Source organism: Nicotiana tomentosiformis, chromosome 4 (assembly GCF_000390325.3).
Source record: "Nicotiana tomentosiformis chromosome 4, ASM39032v3, whole genome shotgun sequence".
Taxonomy (NCBI): domain Eukaryota; kingdom Viridiplantae; phylum Streptophyta; class Magnoliopsida; order Solanales; family Solanaceae; genus Nicotiana; species Nicotiana tomentosiformis.
The window spans coordinates 67,697,886-67,716,627 of record NC_090815.1 but is presented as its reverse complement, the minus strand read 5'-3'; the positions used below and the strand labels follow the sequence as shown (position 1 = coordinate 67,716,627).

Sequence of the window (18,742 nt, the reverse complement as noted above, 5' to 3'; positions counted from 1 at the left end):
ATCCAAGCCCATCAATATTGGTGGTGCCCCCGGGATCTGATCAACCCTGGAGTTATAAGTTTCTATTTTTTTGTCGTGTGCTTCAATTCTCCTTTCTCCTGACTCTATTCGTTTTGTCAGTTCCTCGAGCATTTTAATAATTTCGGGATTAGTCCCCGATTCTTGTTCATTTGACCTTACTACAGCTAGCCCCGTTTCGTGGGTGACTTCTTGGGGTGGACCGGGCTCTAGCCTGCTTGGTGCCTGGGTTTGGCTCTGCAACTAAGCTATCGCTACCTGTTGAGCTTGTAATATTTCAAAAATCATACGCAGGTTGATCCCGTCTTCTACATGATTTTGGGTATTTCGAACTGCAGATCGAGATCCACCATGAATGTTATTTTCGGGGTCGGAGCATTGGTTCACCTTAATGGCCACATGTGAACTAACGTCAATTGGATCTACGGCTCGAGTTCCAACGGGGTCGACGAGTGGCCTTTCATCTCCGGGCGTCAGGTTGTTATTCTCATCTTGAAGGCCAGCTTCGTTATCGATAGGTAGGGCCATTAATTGGGAGTTCGTCATTTTTAACCTGAAATCAAAGACACTTCCAAGAGCAAGTGTAAAATAGTGTGTTTCACAGAGATTCGTACCAAATAACCACTTTTATCCTTAGCCCCACGGTGAGCACCAAACTGTTTACCCGAAAAACGGATAAAGTTGAATTTACACGTAGTTTTAAGGATACGTAGTATGAATTAGTACAAATCGGGAAAGATAAATAAATGTGTGTTGAAATTAGTTATAAAAGAAATGAATGCAAACCAGATGAACTAATTAGCCTAAGCCTTCAAGTTTAATCACCTCCAAATCGGGTGAAGAACGATTGATAGAAGAAATAATTTGACTAAAATACCCAAAGCCACCAAAAAATAGTATTGGCTTTGTTTTCTGTATATATTAGAATGAATGTGTGTATGAATTAATGCCCTCTTATAAATGATAACCACTCTTAATATAGTGGGAGAATCCCATTTTGGATATAATTAAAAATACATAATGGGGATCCCATAATAGACTAATTAATTAACTTTTCTTTGATTTTCGTCGAGATTCTTTCCCCAAATGCGGCTAAAACGGTTCCTTTGTCCTGTGGCTTGATCTCGATCTTGGCCGGTCTCGGTAAGGGTCGGTCTCTGGGTCTCGAGCTCGATATTGACTCGAGCTCGATATTGATCGGTCTCTGGGTTTCGAGCTCGATATTGGCTCGAGCTCGATATTGACTCGAGCTCGATATTGATCGGTCTCTGGGTTTCGAGCTCGATATTGGCTCGAGCTCGATATTGATCGGTCTCTGGGTCTCGAGCTCGATATTGATCGGCCTCTGGGTCTCGAGCTTGATATTATAATGACGAACCTCAGTCCATCATGCTCCAATCTTGATTAATCACACGAAGGGAAAACTCGATTTTGACCGTATACACTCTTTCTGGTGGAGTTCAAAGATTGAAAAGCAAAGAAAAATGTATTGGCTTTCATGGCAGCGCCTTTAGGAAAGAAAAAAAAGAGATTGGAGGTTTTCAAGATTGGTTGAGTCTTAAGTATACTTGAGTTTTTATAACTTGCATTTGTTTTAATATGGCTATACTTGGAAAGCAGGAGTGGAGATTTCTTTCTGCCAAAATGTTCTTCTCTGTCGAGTCTTCAAAGCTAAATATTTTTGTTCATGGACTTTCTTATCGACGTAATTAGGCCAAAATCCTAGCTACGCTTGGAAGAACGTTTTGCTTTGTAAGGAGCTATTATAAAATGGTGTCCGGTGGGGAGTGGAGAATGGTAACAAAAATTAGTATTGGTAATGACCCTTAGTTGCCTTTGGATATATTTTTTTTCTCGAAAGTCATTTATCTATTTAAGCTCAAGGTATGTGGGTTACTGTTTTGTGAAGACGGTAGAAGGTGGGATGAAGAAAAAGTTTTCTCTATTTTTAATGAAGAAAGAAAAAGCAAAAATGATATGTATTTCAGTTAAGGTAAGAGGAGAGGTTGATCGCTTAATTTAGCATTTCAAAAAATGGGTCTTATATGGTTAAATGAGGTTATCATCTTTGCTACTAACTTTCTCTGGCTTCGGATGTGCACGGAGCTTTTGTTAACTAGAAAAAGCTTTGGCACTTGGAGTTATCTCTAAAAATTAAAGATTTTATTTAGAGATTAGCTCGAAATGTTATGCCTATTAAGTCAAATTTACTAGCTAAAAGTGTCGATCATCAAGTGGGGTGTTATTTTTGTGGATCAGAGAAAGATAGTAAACATGTGTTCCTTGATTATGTAACGGCGAGAGAGGTTTTGAGAGCGTCACATATGAGCTGAATGTAGATAAAGTTAATATGGCTGAGTTTCTTAGCTATGTGGTTAATGATTCAGAGTCTTTGAAGACTCAACAGACTTGTGCAGTTCATAAAAAAAAGTGGTTCATGAGAAACGAGTTTCCGTGATAGTAAAGTTCTTCCTCCTACTTTATGTTATTTGAAGCTCTAGATTTTTTGAGTGAGTGGGTATTTGGCTATTTGCCATGGCTGAAAAGTGGTTGGGAGATCTTATGGATGTTTCCTCTTGGGTTATGGCCACTTCTTGGTCTAAGCCTCCACATGAAAATCTGAAAATGCAATATTGATGTAGCTATTTCCTCGCTTCAGGTCACAACGGAGAGTAGGGCTTGTTGTACATGATTATGCTAGTCAATTTGTAGCTGCAACTTCTTCGATTTTTCAAGGTCGTGCCAATCTTAGGCATTGTTGAAAATTGAAATTATGGGTTTGCATTCCTCTCGGCTAATTGTTCCAATATTTTTGGTGGCCCAGCTCAGAAAATTGTGCTTTCTTACAATCTACAGAGTTCAAAGTGTTGTTGGATAGTTGTTGTTTCTTGTTAAAGAAAAACCCCAATGTTTTTCTAGTTTGGATTAAAGGCAAACAAATTTTGATTGCTCATTGCTTGACTAGAGAATCTAAAATTTTACTAATTTTTCCCCTTTCTATTAGGAACATGCTCCTAATTTTATTGTAAATTTGTTGGTAGATAATTTCAGTTTAATAAAACTGTTTGTTTGAGTTTTTTAAAAAAAATGGAGAAGAATCAATGTTGAGAACCCTCATGATCGCCAACTTATTAATGGTTAACCAAATATCACAAGTGAAAATTATACCAAGCACAACCCACCTTAGCAGAAAATCAAAAGTCGAGCAGCACCCCCTTCCTCCGGCGTGATCATAAGTAGCTTTTTTTATACCGAGCATCTCATGATGATCAATAAGATGATTCATATACATGATAAGTGAGTATATATATACACAGACAAAATGAGCAGGGAAATAGGAAAATGCCTTTATGAGGCAACAAAATTGGAAGAATTACCAGTACAAATACATATCGGTCTCACTATGATGAGCCTAGCAATTCTAATGACTTCAGTTGCATCTAAATATCTACTCCCCTACATATGAACATTCTGCTAACTGGCTAAACGGACCAAATGCAGATAAAAAAGCCCTTTCTTAGAGATTAAAGAGATATCTAAGATCTTCTACAGTTAGTCGACTAGCTGTGCCTCCACTTTGATCTTCACCAAAAGCGGATGCAACCATATTTCTTTTGTCCTCCTGAAATTATAAGATGATATTGAAATCTAAAAGATAAGGCATCGATGAACACTACACAAGGTGCGCATAAGAGCCAAAACTAATCACCATTCTGTGTTTTAACCAAGTCTCTGGAAGTGTTGATTTCAAATATGAAACAGAAAGCAAATTACAGAAGAAAACAGAGAGAAGATGGTTGCTGAATAGATACAAGGATAATAATCACAAGAATAACACAGTAAAAAAATAAGGACAGGATTTTAAGGCCAGGGAACAGAATCAGAACAAACTTGTGCAGGAGGGTGGGTGGGGGGAGAAAGTGAGATATAACGACTTGCCAAACATCATGCCAAAAAACTATGCGGTTCAACTAAAGAACATAGAAAAAATGTGGGGCTGATCCTTGATTGTTAATCCAGATTAAATGACAGGGTATACAGTGAGAGGTTAACCTGGAGAGCTAGAATTCGATCTTCAACTGTGTCTTCAATTGTTAATCGAGACACAGTGACCGCACGAGTTTGTCCTATTCTGTGAGCTCGATCAATAGCCTGATCTTCAGTAGTTGGATTCCACCAAAGGTCGAGAAGAATTACATGACAAGCTGCCACCATATTTAGGCCAAGATTTCCAGCTTTTAGTGACATCAACATGACAGTCACCTGCAAAAGAACTTACGCTTGAATTTGAAAATACAATAAGGTTCAAGGAGAAAGAAATGGTTAGATTGGGAAATCCAAAGTATGCAATTAAAAACTTCAAAACAAAAAAGCACTACCTTGCTGTACTGGTGCTCCAATGTGCTAAAGAAATGACTAAATAAAGCATAGTTATTAGTCCACACCACTCTATTTAAGTTTTTATACTAATTGCGAACATGGTGCTAGAGAAGGTACTCCTCGTCACTATAAAGACCAGTAGAAGGAAAAGGACATTCAAACTCTTTGAATGAATTGCATGTACGATAAGGGTATAGCAGGAGAAAAAAATTCCTGAAGAAAAAACATATGTACAGGCATTTCCTGAATGGTATATGAATGTAAAATTATCTAGTAATGAACATATTCAAGGTTAGACCTATACCTTACCATCAAATAATAATCCTGAAGTCCTATAACAGTATTGCCAAATTATCATTTCTGAGCAGTGGACTAGGAAGAGGGTATTCAAGGTTTTGCACCACGCAAGCACAAAGAAAATCAAAGCCACCCTGCTAAAGTTTTTCACAAAACTAGCGAACGTTCTTCACACTCACGTGAGAAGATGTAAGATGAAAAGAACCTTACTCGTTCCTCAATCCCACAAGATTGCACTAAGTGTTGAATAAAGGAAGAAAAAACAAAATAAAAGACAAGCCACGTTTATGAAGCAAGAGCTTAGAAAAACTAATCACAAATGTTTATTTTCAGCATACTGAGCCCTTTAAATAGACCTTACCCTTTAAATAGGCCTTACAATGAGTAAAATTGATGAGGTTAAGGCAAATTAATCCTAAAAAGAATTCTAGTAGGAATGAAATGCTAACTAACAATCCTAGATAACTAGAACTACAAATATAATCCTACTAACACAACAATCAAATTACTAGGAAACAGGAAATAAGAATTCCTAATCTTTATGGATAAGAAAGCCTAATATTGAATGGATTCTAAGACTTCTTGAATTTCTTGGTATCTTGGCCTTCTTGATCTTGCATCATTCTCCCCTAGTTGAAAAAGACTCGTCCTCGAGTCTAACAGCTTTCGTAAATAGCGCAAGATTTGTTATAGTAAAGAATGGGGACCAAATACTCACCAAGTTTAAGTTACATTTTGTATGCTTATCACAGAGCTTCTTCACGTTGCAAGAAAACTTTGCATTTGGTCGAACTACATCCCTCTTTCTAAGTTTCAAATTTCTACCAAACTTTCTCCATGTAATCTTTCTATGTTGACTCTCAAACTTCATGAAGTTATTGGTGTCAAAACTTCATAGAACTTAACCAATTCTATGTCTAGCTTTGAATTAAGTATGGAGATCAACGCTCTTCTTGAGAATGCATCAATTGCAACGTTTGTACACCAACAGTCGCTTTGGTGATAGCTGGATATAGTTATGACGTGAAGATATCTTGTCTCTCCAATATACCTCAAACTCTCTATTATCCACTTTTTTTAGGAAATCCTTGTTCTTGTTCATGCATATTTTTATGGACTTTAAAATTAACGCAATATGCTACCTTATTTAGAATGATATAGTCAACAATTATGTCAATATTGTGTTGAGCATCTCTATAAGGTGGAAAGTCGATGACAAACATGGTTGGATACTCTAATGGATCGTCATAAAACTTTGGTGGTAAAGCCTCAACTTGTGAATCCAATGCATGGTCTTCGTTTCTTTGATATTGGTCTTCATCAGTTTCATCCTCTTCATTCCCTTGAAAATTTGAATATTTATCATATTGGGAATGGTGCCTCGATACTCTTATGCCTCGGTTAGCTTCAACCTCTTCAGCTTGCTCAATATATCTTGCTCTATGCGGTTGAATTGGTGGATATCGAAGTGGTAGACGTGGCGATAGTACTGGTATGTTATATGGTGGAAGAGGTGGTGGTGGTGGAGGTTGTAGGCGTTGTGATGGATATGGTGGCTAATTTGAAGCACCAAGCGTCCAACTAATTCAGTCAAATTCGCCATTGATTCCTTCAAGCCATCTAGCTGCATTCAAAGCCATCTAGTTGCACTTTAATTTCTTCATTATCCCGTTCAAGGACAATAGTTCTTAATTTCTGAATTACAAATTTTAGCTCGATTGAGAGGATCCCACTTGTTTCTCTAGCGACATGATGGGAAATAGCAAATCAAGACTCGAAACCAGGAACATGTGCTCTGATATCAAATTGATGTACTTTCAAGGTTTTGCACCTCTCTCAAGCACAAAGAAGAGAGAAAAACAAAAAACAAAAACAAAAAACAAAACCCGCTAAAGCTTTTCACAAAACTAACGAAAGCGTTATTCAAACTCACATGAGAAGAATGTAAGATGAAAAGAACCTTACCCACTTGTTCCTCAATCCTGCAAGATTACACGAAGTGTTGAATAAAGGAGGAAGAACGAAATAAAAGATAAATCACGTTTTTGAAGCAAGAGAATAACCAATGTTTATTTTTTTTCACAGCATATTGAGCCCTTTAAATAGGCCTTACAATGAGTAAAATTGATAAGGTTAAGGAATACAATCCTAATTACACTAGAATAAGAATAAGGTTTAAAAAAACTTATCCTAACTAAAATAGGAAAAAGAATTCTAGTAGGAAAGGAATACCAACTAACAATCCTAGTTGACTAGAACTATAAGTATAATCCTATTAAACAAAAATTCTTGGACTTCTTGAATTTCTTGGTCTTCTTGATCTTGTATCAGTACTCCTTGTGAGTATAAAGAGAAGTTATGAGCCAACTAAATTTAAATTCTTACATGCTATGCAAGCATGACAATGGCATAGCTACAAACTATTTTAGAAAAAATTGAAGGTACTGATCTACCTAAGAGGTATATAGGCCTACAATTATCGAGCAATATCGCCAAAGAGGCATAACATGATTTCTTGTCGTATCCATATTTGAAAATGCCACCTCCTGTACTTCCACTTCTTTTTTCTTTTTCTTTTTGTTGTTAGATAAAGGTGGTGTCCAAGAGAACGTGTGTGCATCTCGACTATTCTACTTAGTACCTACATCTCCCACTATCAAGGTGTTAGATAACTCTGCCGACCAAGACTTAGGAGATGGGAAAAATCACCAAGTGTTTTTTGTCTCCGGTTGAATTTGAACTCTCGTCTCCAAGGTTTGCACCGACTTCAGTGGCTACTAGGCTACAGCCTTGGGTGTAGGAAGGCTAGGGAGCATATGGGATATCAATTTCGGGAGAGTCATACATCAATATAAAGGGAAGAGGTTGGGGATTTCTTTTTTATTTTTTCTTCTTTTTTGGATAAATAAGTTGAGATTTCTTATAGAAGAATATATCGACGTGTAGTAGGGATAGATGAAGCAGAGAAGATGATATGGAGGAATCAAAGGTGAAATCCTTTAAGGTGAACTTGTTTTCAATGGAGTTACTAGTAGGGGAGTAGAGGGAAGCATATTTGGAATAAAAAGGCATCAAAGAAAGTAGCTTAAAACAAAAAAGAATCTAAGCAGTGCGAAATCTTATCGGCAGGTGATTTCAGAAGGAGAAAAATTAGAGAGTAGGCTGCTTGTGCAAGGAGTTTGGAGAAAATACATATCACCTCCAATTGCATTGCAGCTCCATATCTATGGACCATGAATAGTGAATAAAGTCTGTCGAGTTGAAGGCTTAAACGATTGGCAAGTAAAAGAAGGCAACTTGGAGGATCAGACCACCATGTCTTTTGGTTTATATGGATGGAAACAAATAGCATATTCTTTCCATAATAGCTGGACGACGTTAGGAGTATTAGAACCATTCTTATTTCATCTAATTTTTTATGGTCCGAAGAGATGACTCCCTTTTGAATAGAGATCTGGGATAACTTAATAGGAGATTGTGGTTGAAATATAAATCCATACTGTTTTGTTTTCCATACACCGTCTTGGTGTGATATTAATGACACTTACTAAAGAAGAAAATATTGGCCATTTTGATATCTAAGAGATTGTAGCTACAACAAGTAAACATACAAGGAAAAGACCAACCTCAGGATTTGTGTTAAACTCTTTGACAGCCCTGTCTCTAGCAGCAAGAGACATTGTACCATCAAGCCTCTCATACTTAAAACAAAACTGGTTCAAAGCACGCTCAACCAAGTTTAACATGCCTGTCCACTGAGAGAAGATAATGGCCTTTATTGGCCCCTTGTCTTGCGATTCTGAATCTGCTTTTCCCAAATTTGACGAATCGCCATTGCATTGCACCAAGCTATCTGATTCTAAATAAGGATCCTTTGACTTAGAACATGAGTGAAGAATTTCAAGAGCAGCTTTTATTTTAGAAGAAATGTACTCATTTTCCATGATGGATTTCTCATCAAATTCAGACAAGCCGGAAGGATCACCATTTACATCATCTGATACACAATTTTTTAGGGTAGCTTTAGAATATACGGCCTCAGGACCAAGTTGTTCTTTGCATCCAAGTGCCGGACATGTATTATCTTCCCCAGTTAAATAATCTGATACACATTGATAGCAGAACACATGTTCACACATGGAGACAACTGCATCTTCGGGCACATCCTGGGGAAATAACAAAGTAGATATCATACTAGCATGTAAAACTATTGATAGTTGTACCATGACAAAGACCATAACTATAAAACAAAATAATAAAATAAATCGAAAGACGAGAAATGTGCTACTAGAGAGTGCAATGCAATAGTTATCTTCAACTGTAGCTATACATTCATAGCTAAAAGAGCTCAAATCAATCTAGATGCACATAAGGTATTCCACTTAATCTTCAGATTTATACACATTTTCCTTTTACAAGGGGGCAAAAGCACTTTTGACTTCAAATGCTTTGATGGATAGCAATTTGAAGCTTGTACATATCAGATATGACAGCTCACTGAATTTTATTTTGTCTGTGGACTTATAGTTACACCATTGCTTTGCACTCATTAGTTGTAACTTTGAAGTTTGAAGCTATTTGGTTAGGGAGGCTCCAGTTAGTCAGGGAGATATGGAGGAGGTAATGATAGGTTTTAGCTCACAAAATGTCTCAAGTGCAATATAGACAGTTGAGTTCAGCTTGTCGACAAGGTACTCATGATTAATGGGAGCGTACTAAATCTGAAGCATTTTGTTTTCAGACCAGATCGATCAATGTTTTCTTTCATTTTATTTCCCTATTCTCTTTGAATTCCTCAAAGCCCATAGAATCTTAACAGTGGCCTTGGAGTAGCGGAATTCAGCTTAAGAGCGACAGAAATACACACCAGCTGCCTAGCTCTCTCCTTTCTCCTCTCTTCAGCACCCAAAATCCCTTTTTATATAACCGAGAAATCCCCGAGGGCTAGTGGCTGACAGTTTGAAACTCGGTGAATAATGGTCCGGCCCTACCCTTCTCCACTTACCAGGCTTTTGTCTGTGGCAGCGTTAGAGCCTGTGACATATACCTAACCTACACATCACGTATTGTGCTCTTACCACTAGACTAAAGCCTAGGGGGCATTCAGAACCCAAACTCCCTTAATCCTACTCTTTGTCCGATCGCCCAATTATTATCTTCTCCTACTTGTTTTATTTGTTGTCAAATTTAACATTTTACAAACCAATCAAAATAATAGAGAACTATGCAGCCTGTGTTCTATAAAAAGCAGGCACAAATCTCAAGCAACAACTTTCGACCTTTGGAAAGAAGATGGAGTTGTTTGAGAGCTTGGATGGTCAGCTTGGACTTTAGATACTGTTTTCACGTACAAATGGGGTGGGAGAGGAGGAAGAGAGATGCAGAAAAGGCAATACGAAAATGACCAGCTAAGCATGATATCTCAAGCCAACATACCATTGAAGAAGGGGGGAAAGATGTAACAGTACCTTCTTCAGCAATAAAAGAGAGTTCGAGAGGCTGAACGTGTTTGACATGTCTCAAACACAATGAGGCTTATAAGAACCTAAATATTACATGAACTCTTGATAGCTCAAATAGATCATACATGGAAGTTTTACACATGAAATTAGCTACTCAGGGTATCCCAATAGCTTCTCAGTATACAGTTATAGAAAGTGGATTGTAAGTGTTTTTATTTCATGTAGTATATCTCTTTTATTATAAGGCGAATAATTTTATTAATAATGGAAAGATCTCCGTATACAAGCTATATACTAAAAATAGAGACCCTCCATCAGAATGTGATTCTCTACAAACGACACCCGATCTTGTATACAAAATGAAACCATATGGGCGCACCAAAAGAAACTAGGAACGAGAGGCTACTCCTCAAATGTAAATAGTCATTCTCTATACCCTCCGGAGCTCTCCTATTTCTTAGTAGTCTACTCAGATAATATTGCAAAGTACCATAGCATGGTATTAGACAAGCTTTTGTTTCCTTCTCTCAATCTATTAAGTGAACAATTTTGCTGTCCAGATAAGGGAAAAATGGAAAAAGTTCCCGTGACATAACTTATTTCTTTAGGGCTTCTTACTAAATCCACGAACATATAAGCCGTTTGTACTCAAAGAAGAAGAAGACATCTAAATCCCATTCCACTACTGCAGTCATTTCATATCAACACAGACTCGATTGGAGGGGAATGCATGTAACATAGATAAGGACTATTTTCTTTCTAAGACTTCTACCTCAACTTGCAGTTGTACTCTTGCAAAATAGATAAATAATTCAAGAAATGAGAAGACCACAAACTCTACTCATTAGAAGAAAACAAGGATAATGACCAAGGGAAACTTACATCGCATACGGAACATGTTACCAATGAAGTTTCCAATTGTTTCAAGAGATCCTCCACCATTTTCTTTGGGAGTTTCCTCGCCATCTCTGATGAAGCTCTTCCAACAGAATTGTAACTCTCCCTTTTGACAAGTTTTGGGTGGTCACAAGCCTGTCGAAGTCGTAGAAGCATCAATAAGATATTTGCATAGTTTTGCTTCACAGTTCCAGCTGCAGCATATGCCTGCAAGACGAGTACCCTCTTTTATTAAAAAATACACCACTAGAGCTAATAAAATCAGCCAAATAACAAAACATCAGAAGACTACTAGAAATCTCAAAGTTGCTCTGGAGGTCAAAATTTTAACAATTGCTTCACAACTCAGAAAAGAACTGAAAGCTTAGTCTTGAAAATGAAGTCTTCTCTATGTAATAGGATTCCGAAATCCAAAACAAGGGAGGTGTGTTAAATTTATCATGAGGATGAGACAAAGGCTTCTTTCTTCTCACATTTCCGTAACCAGATGACATCACTTCATATTCCCCCATCTTCAATTTGATGTCATCTTTTCCTTTTTCTGATCCCCCAAGATATGTAGCATAGAAACATTTTGACCATATTGAACCAAATAAATGGACCTTCAATTCCCCAAATATGAGTAGGATATAAACATAATGAAGATTACAGTTATGCTAATGTACATCTTTCGCCAGTTAATCATCATATATACTAAATACTTGATAAACAACATATTTACATGCCGAATATCCAAATGCATTAAAATATGGTAGTCTATTAATTTTTACATGTCTAATATCCAAATGCATTAAAATATGGTACTCTATTATCTCACGATTGCACACATTCAGCAGTTTAATAAACCCCACTCTTGCATGTCCCCAGATGACAACAAATCAAAAGGTGTATCATGTTACAGTCATTCCCAGTGCATATAGTATCAGAGGTTGCAGCTTCCTTGAAAAACTTGTGATGGTCAAGCAAAAGATAACATTATCAATCTGTCATGAGATGTAGCTATATTCAAGTTATAAGACTACACTTTGTACACAACCACTTCTCTAGCAGCCCCCCCCCCCGGGGGGGGCAGCTTTAATAAATTTCAGTGTGTTTTTTATTCTCAATGTAGAACGTCCGTATATATGGTTACGTCCGTATATATGGTTACTCTTTACATCTTCAGGAAAAGAAGATACCAATTGAGGTGTAGGACATGCTAAAGACAGATGAAATAGATTTTAGACAGTTAAAATGACCTTCTTAAAGTATGTGCGCTTCATGAGCCTTTAGATCAGTCAAAAACTCAATTCAAAAACCACAACTTGAGAACTCAGTTCACATAGCATAGCATGTATTACAAAACATATCCTTAGTTATTCAGACTTCTGTTGAGCAGAAACTCAAAGACTGACTAGAAATCGAATTTTAAGAAAGTTGTCTATGTTATGTAAACACTCCCCTTAAGTTATTGGGAGAAAGGTCACAAAAAAGGATGATGTGATGCAGTGAATATTTCTTTTCATCAATAATTGTCAGGTTTGACACCTATCGGGCTAAAAGAGGCAGACAGTGAGGTACCTTAAACTGCGATCGCGATTCAGCTTCTAATTTGTTATAGAAAGCTCGTTCCTCGGCAGAGAAAGCCACCTTCTTCAACTGTATAGTTTTTGGTGGTAAGGTTATAATTGGCTCACCGTCAATCAGTGTACCTATATCAGTAACGTTGACATAATCAGATTAGATATAAATATATCTGTCGAAGATGTAGCTAGAAAGTGAATTAACAGACTTAATGAGCACATGAGAGTGAGGGAGGTTTTAACAAATTCAAAAGATCATTTATTGAACAAAGAAATATTAACGCATTCAGACATGCATGCCTGCACCACATAGATGCACGGTAAGGTAAAATAAAATTGTGATCGAGAAAAAATGAATACTGAAAAGCTGCTACAGCATCAAGATCACTCAGTGATCCAGAGAGGAAAACTTGATGGGAGACTATTTAGTAAATAAAAATTTGCTGATGCAACCAGTGTTAGAAGGCAAGGGCATAAAGACGTAAATTACTTTAAAAGGTCAAGGCAGAAGCCCGATCAAAAGGCTTAAACCCCATGATGTTTTCATTTTTGCAGTTTCATTTGCAAAACTACGACTAAAAGAACAATAAGGAGAAGACAAACGTTACCTTTTGTTCGTCGCAACATTATGGCCCTCAAAATCGCTTGAAGCTTTTTATACCCATTAATTGAGTTTATAGCTATTGGAAACTTAATTTGGCTGCAAAATGATTTATATTCAGCATAGGGATCATATCTCAGAAATCTGAAGTAGCTGAATAACTCATCAATGGCATTTTGTATTGGTGTTCCAGATAAGCACCACCTTCGTTTTGCTCTGAGGCTGCAGCATGCTCTAGCTACTTGTGTTCTATGATTCTTTATTGTCTGGGCTTCATCTAAAATCACCCTAAACCAACTGACTTTTGCAAGACCACCACAATTAGGATCAAAGTCATCTGCATCAAATCCTTTTCTGCCCTTTTTTCCCTTCTTATTAAGAGATGGCTTTTTCCGCTTCTTACTTGAAGTGAAGTCAGAAGATATTCCGAATCGTTCTCCATTTTTCTGGTCATCGTCATCCTCTTCAACTAAAGCTTGTTTAGGAACTTCATTTGTCACAATGGCATATGTAGTTAGAACCACGTCATATTTTGCCAATTCCACCGGATTCTTAGTCCTATTGCCTCCATGATAGATTAAAATAGATAGACTTGCTTCATCCGTTACTTTCTCATCCAGTTCCCGAGCCCATTGTCGAAGAACACTTGCTGGGCAAACTACCAAAGTACCAGCTGCTGGCCTCCTACGACGAAACCCCTTTATAGAAGTTCTTGCATCTGGAATCACCTCGACACCATCTGTCTCTCTACGCTGGTTTATTTCCTGAGAAGCAGGAGCAACATTTTCATCATCATCATCCAAATTCAAGGCTTCAGCTTTAATATCATCCAGATCTTTCTCTTTAGACTTATCCTGAGCTGACCTCTGCATCTGTATGAGGGCAATCATTGAAATAGTCTTACCAAGACCCTGTAGCATACCAGAATAAATAAGAAAACATGATGAATACCAACAAAGGTGCAAGAAGAAGCTAAGCAGAATAAGGCAAACGGCATTATACTCGACCTGATCATCAGCCAGAATACCGCCCGAACAGTGAACACTACCAGTTTCTTTTTGAAGTGTCCACGCCAAAGCAATTCTCTTGAGGAAGAAAAATGGTAGTTAGAAGGCATACTATAAAAATAAAAAATAAAAAGAAGACACATTAATAACAAGAAATAAAAAGATATTTAAAGTAGCACAAGTAGACCTGGTGTCTTAGGAGAGAAACTGACAAAAGACCATCTGGCAGACGAGCCTCTACCTTAGGTTGGTTTAAATCCTGCCAGAAAAGGACATTAGTACGTTCAATTATAAGCTGGGTGAGCATACAAGAGATGCCACCTCTGGAGGCTCATTGTGTGTTTGAAACAATTTTAAGGGGAAAATATCCCCCCTCACACCTAATCATGTTCCAGCATATCCATAAAGTACAGCAATCAGATTCACGTTATGTCTTCCCTAGAGGATAAAACATACATCTTTTGAGAGGTGGGATAGAACAAATATTCTAAGAATTCATTCACATAATTTCCCAGATAAATCGATATCTTTACACCGCACTTGAAAATCCCTGCTCCTTTTCCCTAGAACTGAAAAGATCTAATGATAGACATCGAAATTAAATTAAAAAAATTCCTGGTCAGGTCAATAATGTCATGAAGTTTTTGAATAAAAGAAGGAAATTACAGAAAGGAAACCAAATCCCACCAGAAAGATAAACATTCAGTTTTGTCCAACAGACAAAACAATAGGGCATTCGCAAGAAACAACCACTGTGTTCTAGACTAGCTTTGTTCTGTTCAACTGTATAGTTTCAGGCATACAGTATAATTAATTCATAAAATGAAAGGGATATCCATTGGTCCATTATGCAGAGGAGGGAATAGTGAAGACATTCTGATTTGGTGGAGATAAAAGGAAGGATCATTGCATGAAGTTCCTGAATTGTGCAATAAAATACAACATTTACAAATGAGAAGAAAGGGCACAAACAAGTACCTGCAGAGCAGCTTGAAAGATCAGTCTCTCATCAGCTGCTGCAGCTCTGTCTTCACCTTTCGCAGGGTAATGTAAGGGATCACTTACACTGGTATGTTGAACACCTGAAGTGGACCTTCTGTGCATCAAAGACGGAGGTAACACTCTGTTTCCTTTATTTTCATAGAGAACTAACTCACTATGGTTGCCCCTGTTGAAGCTGTCTTTCCAGTAGTTATCACCAGCACTGCTCGAACTTGCCCATGCAGATTGGTATGATCTTTCATGAGATTGACGAGCCTGACTGAAACCTATATCCTCTACTGAACCAGAAGGATAAAAAGATGTTGGAAGTGTACGCTTTAAAGCTTGTTGTGGAAAATGCTTTCCATTATCTGCATCAGACACAAATGTTTTCTTTTTCAATAAACAGTCCTGTGAAAACTACTGCTGCCTTTAATGCTTGTGGCAGACCATTATTACCATTCCCAGAAGAATACTTGGAATTCCCGTCTCTAATTGCTCGTGAACTTGATGGTCCACTGTCATCAGTAATATTATGATAGTTGGAGGAGCTTCCATTAAGATAAATTGTTCTTTTGGGCGAGCTATCTGACATTGTTCCAAGGTCTAAGTTATAGACAAGTTCACCATAACTTTGTGCTGGGAAGAGAAAAAGGTCATTCTTTACCTGTTGCCCATGGTGGAAGGATTCGAGAAGTGGCAGAATCCCTGAGAGGTGAATCATCTTTGTAGTTGTCTATTTCACGCAAATCCGAATCATCCGAAGAGATACTAATTGCATCCATTGGAGAGAATATAGAACCAACCTGTACTCAAACAGCAACATGGCAACGTCAAAAAAAGATCATAAACCAGGCACTCAAATAATTCATAACTAGATTCAATGGTAAACTATTCCTTTACCAGATGGGAGCGATGTCTTAAAAGCAAGTTAATAACCAGATTACAGAAGAAGGTACGAGTATACTCTAGAAAACCACCAACAGGATCCACATGGGCACGCATCTAAGTGAATAGCATCAAACCATCCTATTGTCAAAAAAGGTAAACATGGAAATTGAACAACATAAACTGAAATACAAGGAGAAAAAAGAGTAATAAGGGGTTCCATTGTGCAACTTTAGAAAATGCAATGATGCAGTAGACATGAGCCATGCATGGAGAAAATAGACATAAAGACAACTTTTTTTTGGATAGAAACTATAATAAATAACTCAAGATAGTAGTGCTAACAAAAAAAATCAAAATCGAGAAAAATAGGTTGGTGTCGCAGAAAACGAGAATTTCTTTGAGTAAACTTAAAGAGAAAGAAGGAAACAACTCCTCAATTTCAGAGCAAAAACAGTAAACATTCAACTCAAACTGGAGAAATCGAACTCAACAAGACAGGTCTTTATACATAAAACTTAAACGGGTGATTACATTTTGAAATACCCATTAGGCAAAGAAGCAAATTTTGAACACTCAACAGCAAACTAACAGAAAGGTAGAGTGCAATATAATACCTAGTGTCTGTCTCTGACACAAATTGGGGATCGTCACAAGTAATTCCTCTTCTTTTGTCTTCTACTCGAAGCCCTAATTGGGTCAGAGGCGGAGAGAACAACCGACCAAGGGGGGAGAGAGTGCGTGTGCGGAGAGAGTAGCTTTTGTTTGGCTTAAAGGAGTACATCCCCTCCTACTTTGGGAGTTTGCTTCATAAACATAGTCACTCACTCTACTTTTTAGCTATAATGTATAACTAGCAGTGGCGCCCATTAATATTAATTAAATTAAATTATGATCCTATTTGTTTGAACATATAAATTTTAATTTTAGCTTATTTGTTAATATAATATATTTAATAATAAAATATTTTTTATCTGCACGCTTTCTTTTTATAATATAAGAGAAGATATATATTTTATTAATGTTGAAATATTTTTTATTTTAAATTTTATTTTGTTGTTGTCAATAATATTATCTGAATTTTAATGAATAAAATCTCTATTAAATTAAAGGAACTTATATAGTCAATTAGTTATTTTTTGTTATGTATTTTTTTTTATTATATTATCCAATATTTAATATAATTGTATTGTTAATAGAAATTTTTATTAGCATATTACTTTGTTTAATATTTTTATCTACTACTTTTTTATAATATAATAAAAGATATATATTTTATTACTCTTGAAATACTGTTTTTATTTTAATTTTATTCTAATGTTCTCAATAATATTGTATGAATTTTAAAGAATAAAAGCTCTATTAAATTAAAGAGACTTGTATAGTAATTGAATAAGTTTTTTGTTCTATATTTTTCTTTATTATACTTATCCAATATTTAGTATTTTTACATTGGTAATAGAAATTTTTATTAGCATATCACTTTGTTTAATATTTTTGTCTACTATACTTTCTTTTTGTAATATAATAGAAGATATATATTTTAGTACTCTTTAAATATTTTTTATTTAAAATTTTATCCTATTGTTCTCAATAATATTATCTGAATTTTAATGAATAAAATATCTATTAAATTAAAGAGACTTATATAGTCCTCGAATAACTTTTTTGTTTTGTATTTTTCTTTATTATATTATCCATATTTAGTATTATTTCATTGTTAATAGAAATTTTTCTTTTATTAGCATATTACTTTATCTTCTATTACTTTATAATAGAAGATATATATTTTTATATTTTATATTTTATTCTATTATTCTCAATAATATTTTCTGAATAAATAAACTTTGTAGATTTAAAAAGAAAAACAAAGAAATTTTGAATTGGCATTATTTTTTGTAATTTTATTTTTTTATATTAAAATAATTTTAAAACTCCAACTTGAAACTACCCTACAATTTGAATGGACAGTAGTTTTTTTTAATTTTTGTTTTTTATTATAAAATATTTTATTTTATTTTATTATTTTATAAATATTTAAATTCAAAAACAATAACCAACAACTAATTATTAATTAAATAATTAATTATTAACTACTTATGTCATGTGGCTTTTTTCTAAGCTACCACTCGGCTTAAGAGAGGGCTTTTTTCTCTTCTTTTAATAATATATAGAAGATTGTTCTCAATAATATTATCTAAATTTTAATGAATAAAATCTCTATTAAATTAAAGAGACTTATATAGTCATCGAATAACTTTTTTGTTTTGTATTTTTCTTTATTATATTATCCATATTTAGTATTATTTCATTGTTAATAGAAACTTTTATTAGCATATTACTTTATTTAAATTTTTGTATGCTACTTTATTTTAATAATATAATAGAAGATATATACTTTTATATTTTATATTTTATATTTTAGTCTATTATTCTCAATAATATTTTCTGAATAAATAAACTTTGTAGTTTTAAAAAGAAAAACAAAAATTATTAAGAAAAATAAAGAAATTTTGAATTGGCATTATTTTTTGTAATTTTAGTTTTGTATTTTAAAATAATTTCAAAACTCCAACTTGAAACTACCCTCCAATTTGAATGGACGGTATTTTTTGTTAATTTTTGTTTTTTATTATAAATTATTTTATT

The 18,742-nt window shown here is 35.4% G+C and overlaps 1 protein-coding gene across 5 annotated transcripts; it reads right to left on the bottom strand.

Annotated features, from left to right (window-relative positions):
- Positions 1–3,284: 3,284 nt before the first annotated feature.
- On the bottom strand, positions 3,285–16,896 carry LOC104101863 (helicase-like transcription factor CHR28). Of its 5 annotated transcripts, none has more exons than XM_009609394.4 (13): positions 16,711–16,895; positions 16,109–16,234; positions 15,873–16,011; positions 15,665–15,793; positions 15,203–15,576; positions 14,412–14,483; positions 14,225–14,302; positions 13,225–14,128; positions 12,615–12,745; positions 11,040–11,261; positions 8,322–8,861; positions 4,072–4,281; positions 3,285–3,640 (listed from the first exon to the last, which is right to left on the bottom strand). In XM_009609394.4, exons 2-13 carry the CDS (start codon positions 16,208–16,210, stop codon positions 3,536–3,538), a joined length of 3,006 nt encoding a protein of 1,001 aa, XP_009607689.1. In that variant the 5' UTR covers positions 16,211–16,234; positions 16,711–16,895; the 3' UTR covers positions 3,285–3,535. The 5 variants fall into 5 exon arrangements, with proteins under 5 accessions (XP_009607689.1, XP_018628179.1, XP_070055937.1 ...); XM_018772663.3 differs by having other exon boundaries at positions 16,109–16,210; XM_070199836.1 differs by having other exon boundaries at positions 16,173–16,234; positions 16,711–16,894.
- Between the last annotated feature and the right edge of the window lie 1,846 nt (positions 16,897–18,742).

Bases quoted from the DNA above. Each gene is read 5' to 3' on its own strand.
- LOC104101863 (XM_009609394.4), bottom strand. From the start codon at position 16,210: ATGCGTGCCCATGTGGATCCTGTTGGTGGTTTTCTAGAGTATACTCGT. The intron at 8,862-11,039 runs GTAAGTTTCCCT...TTATTTCCCCAG, and splicing joins TAACATGTTCCGTATGCGAT to GATGTGCCCGAAGATGCAGT. The intron at 4,282-8,321 runs GTTGGTCTTTTC...GTTCTTTTGCAG, and splicing joins AGTTTAACACAAATCCTGAG to GTGACTGTCATGTTGATGTC.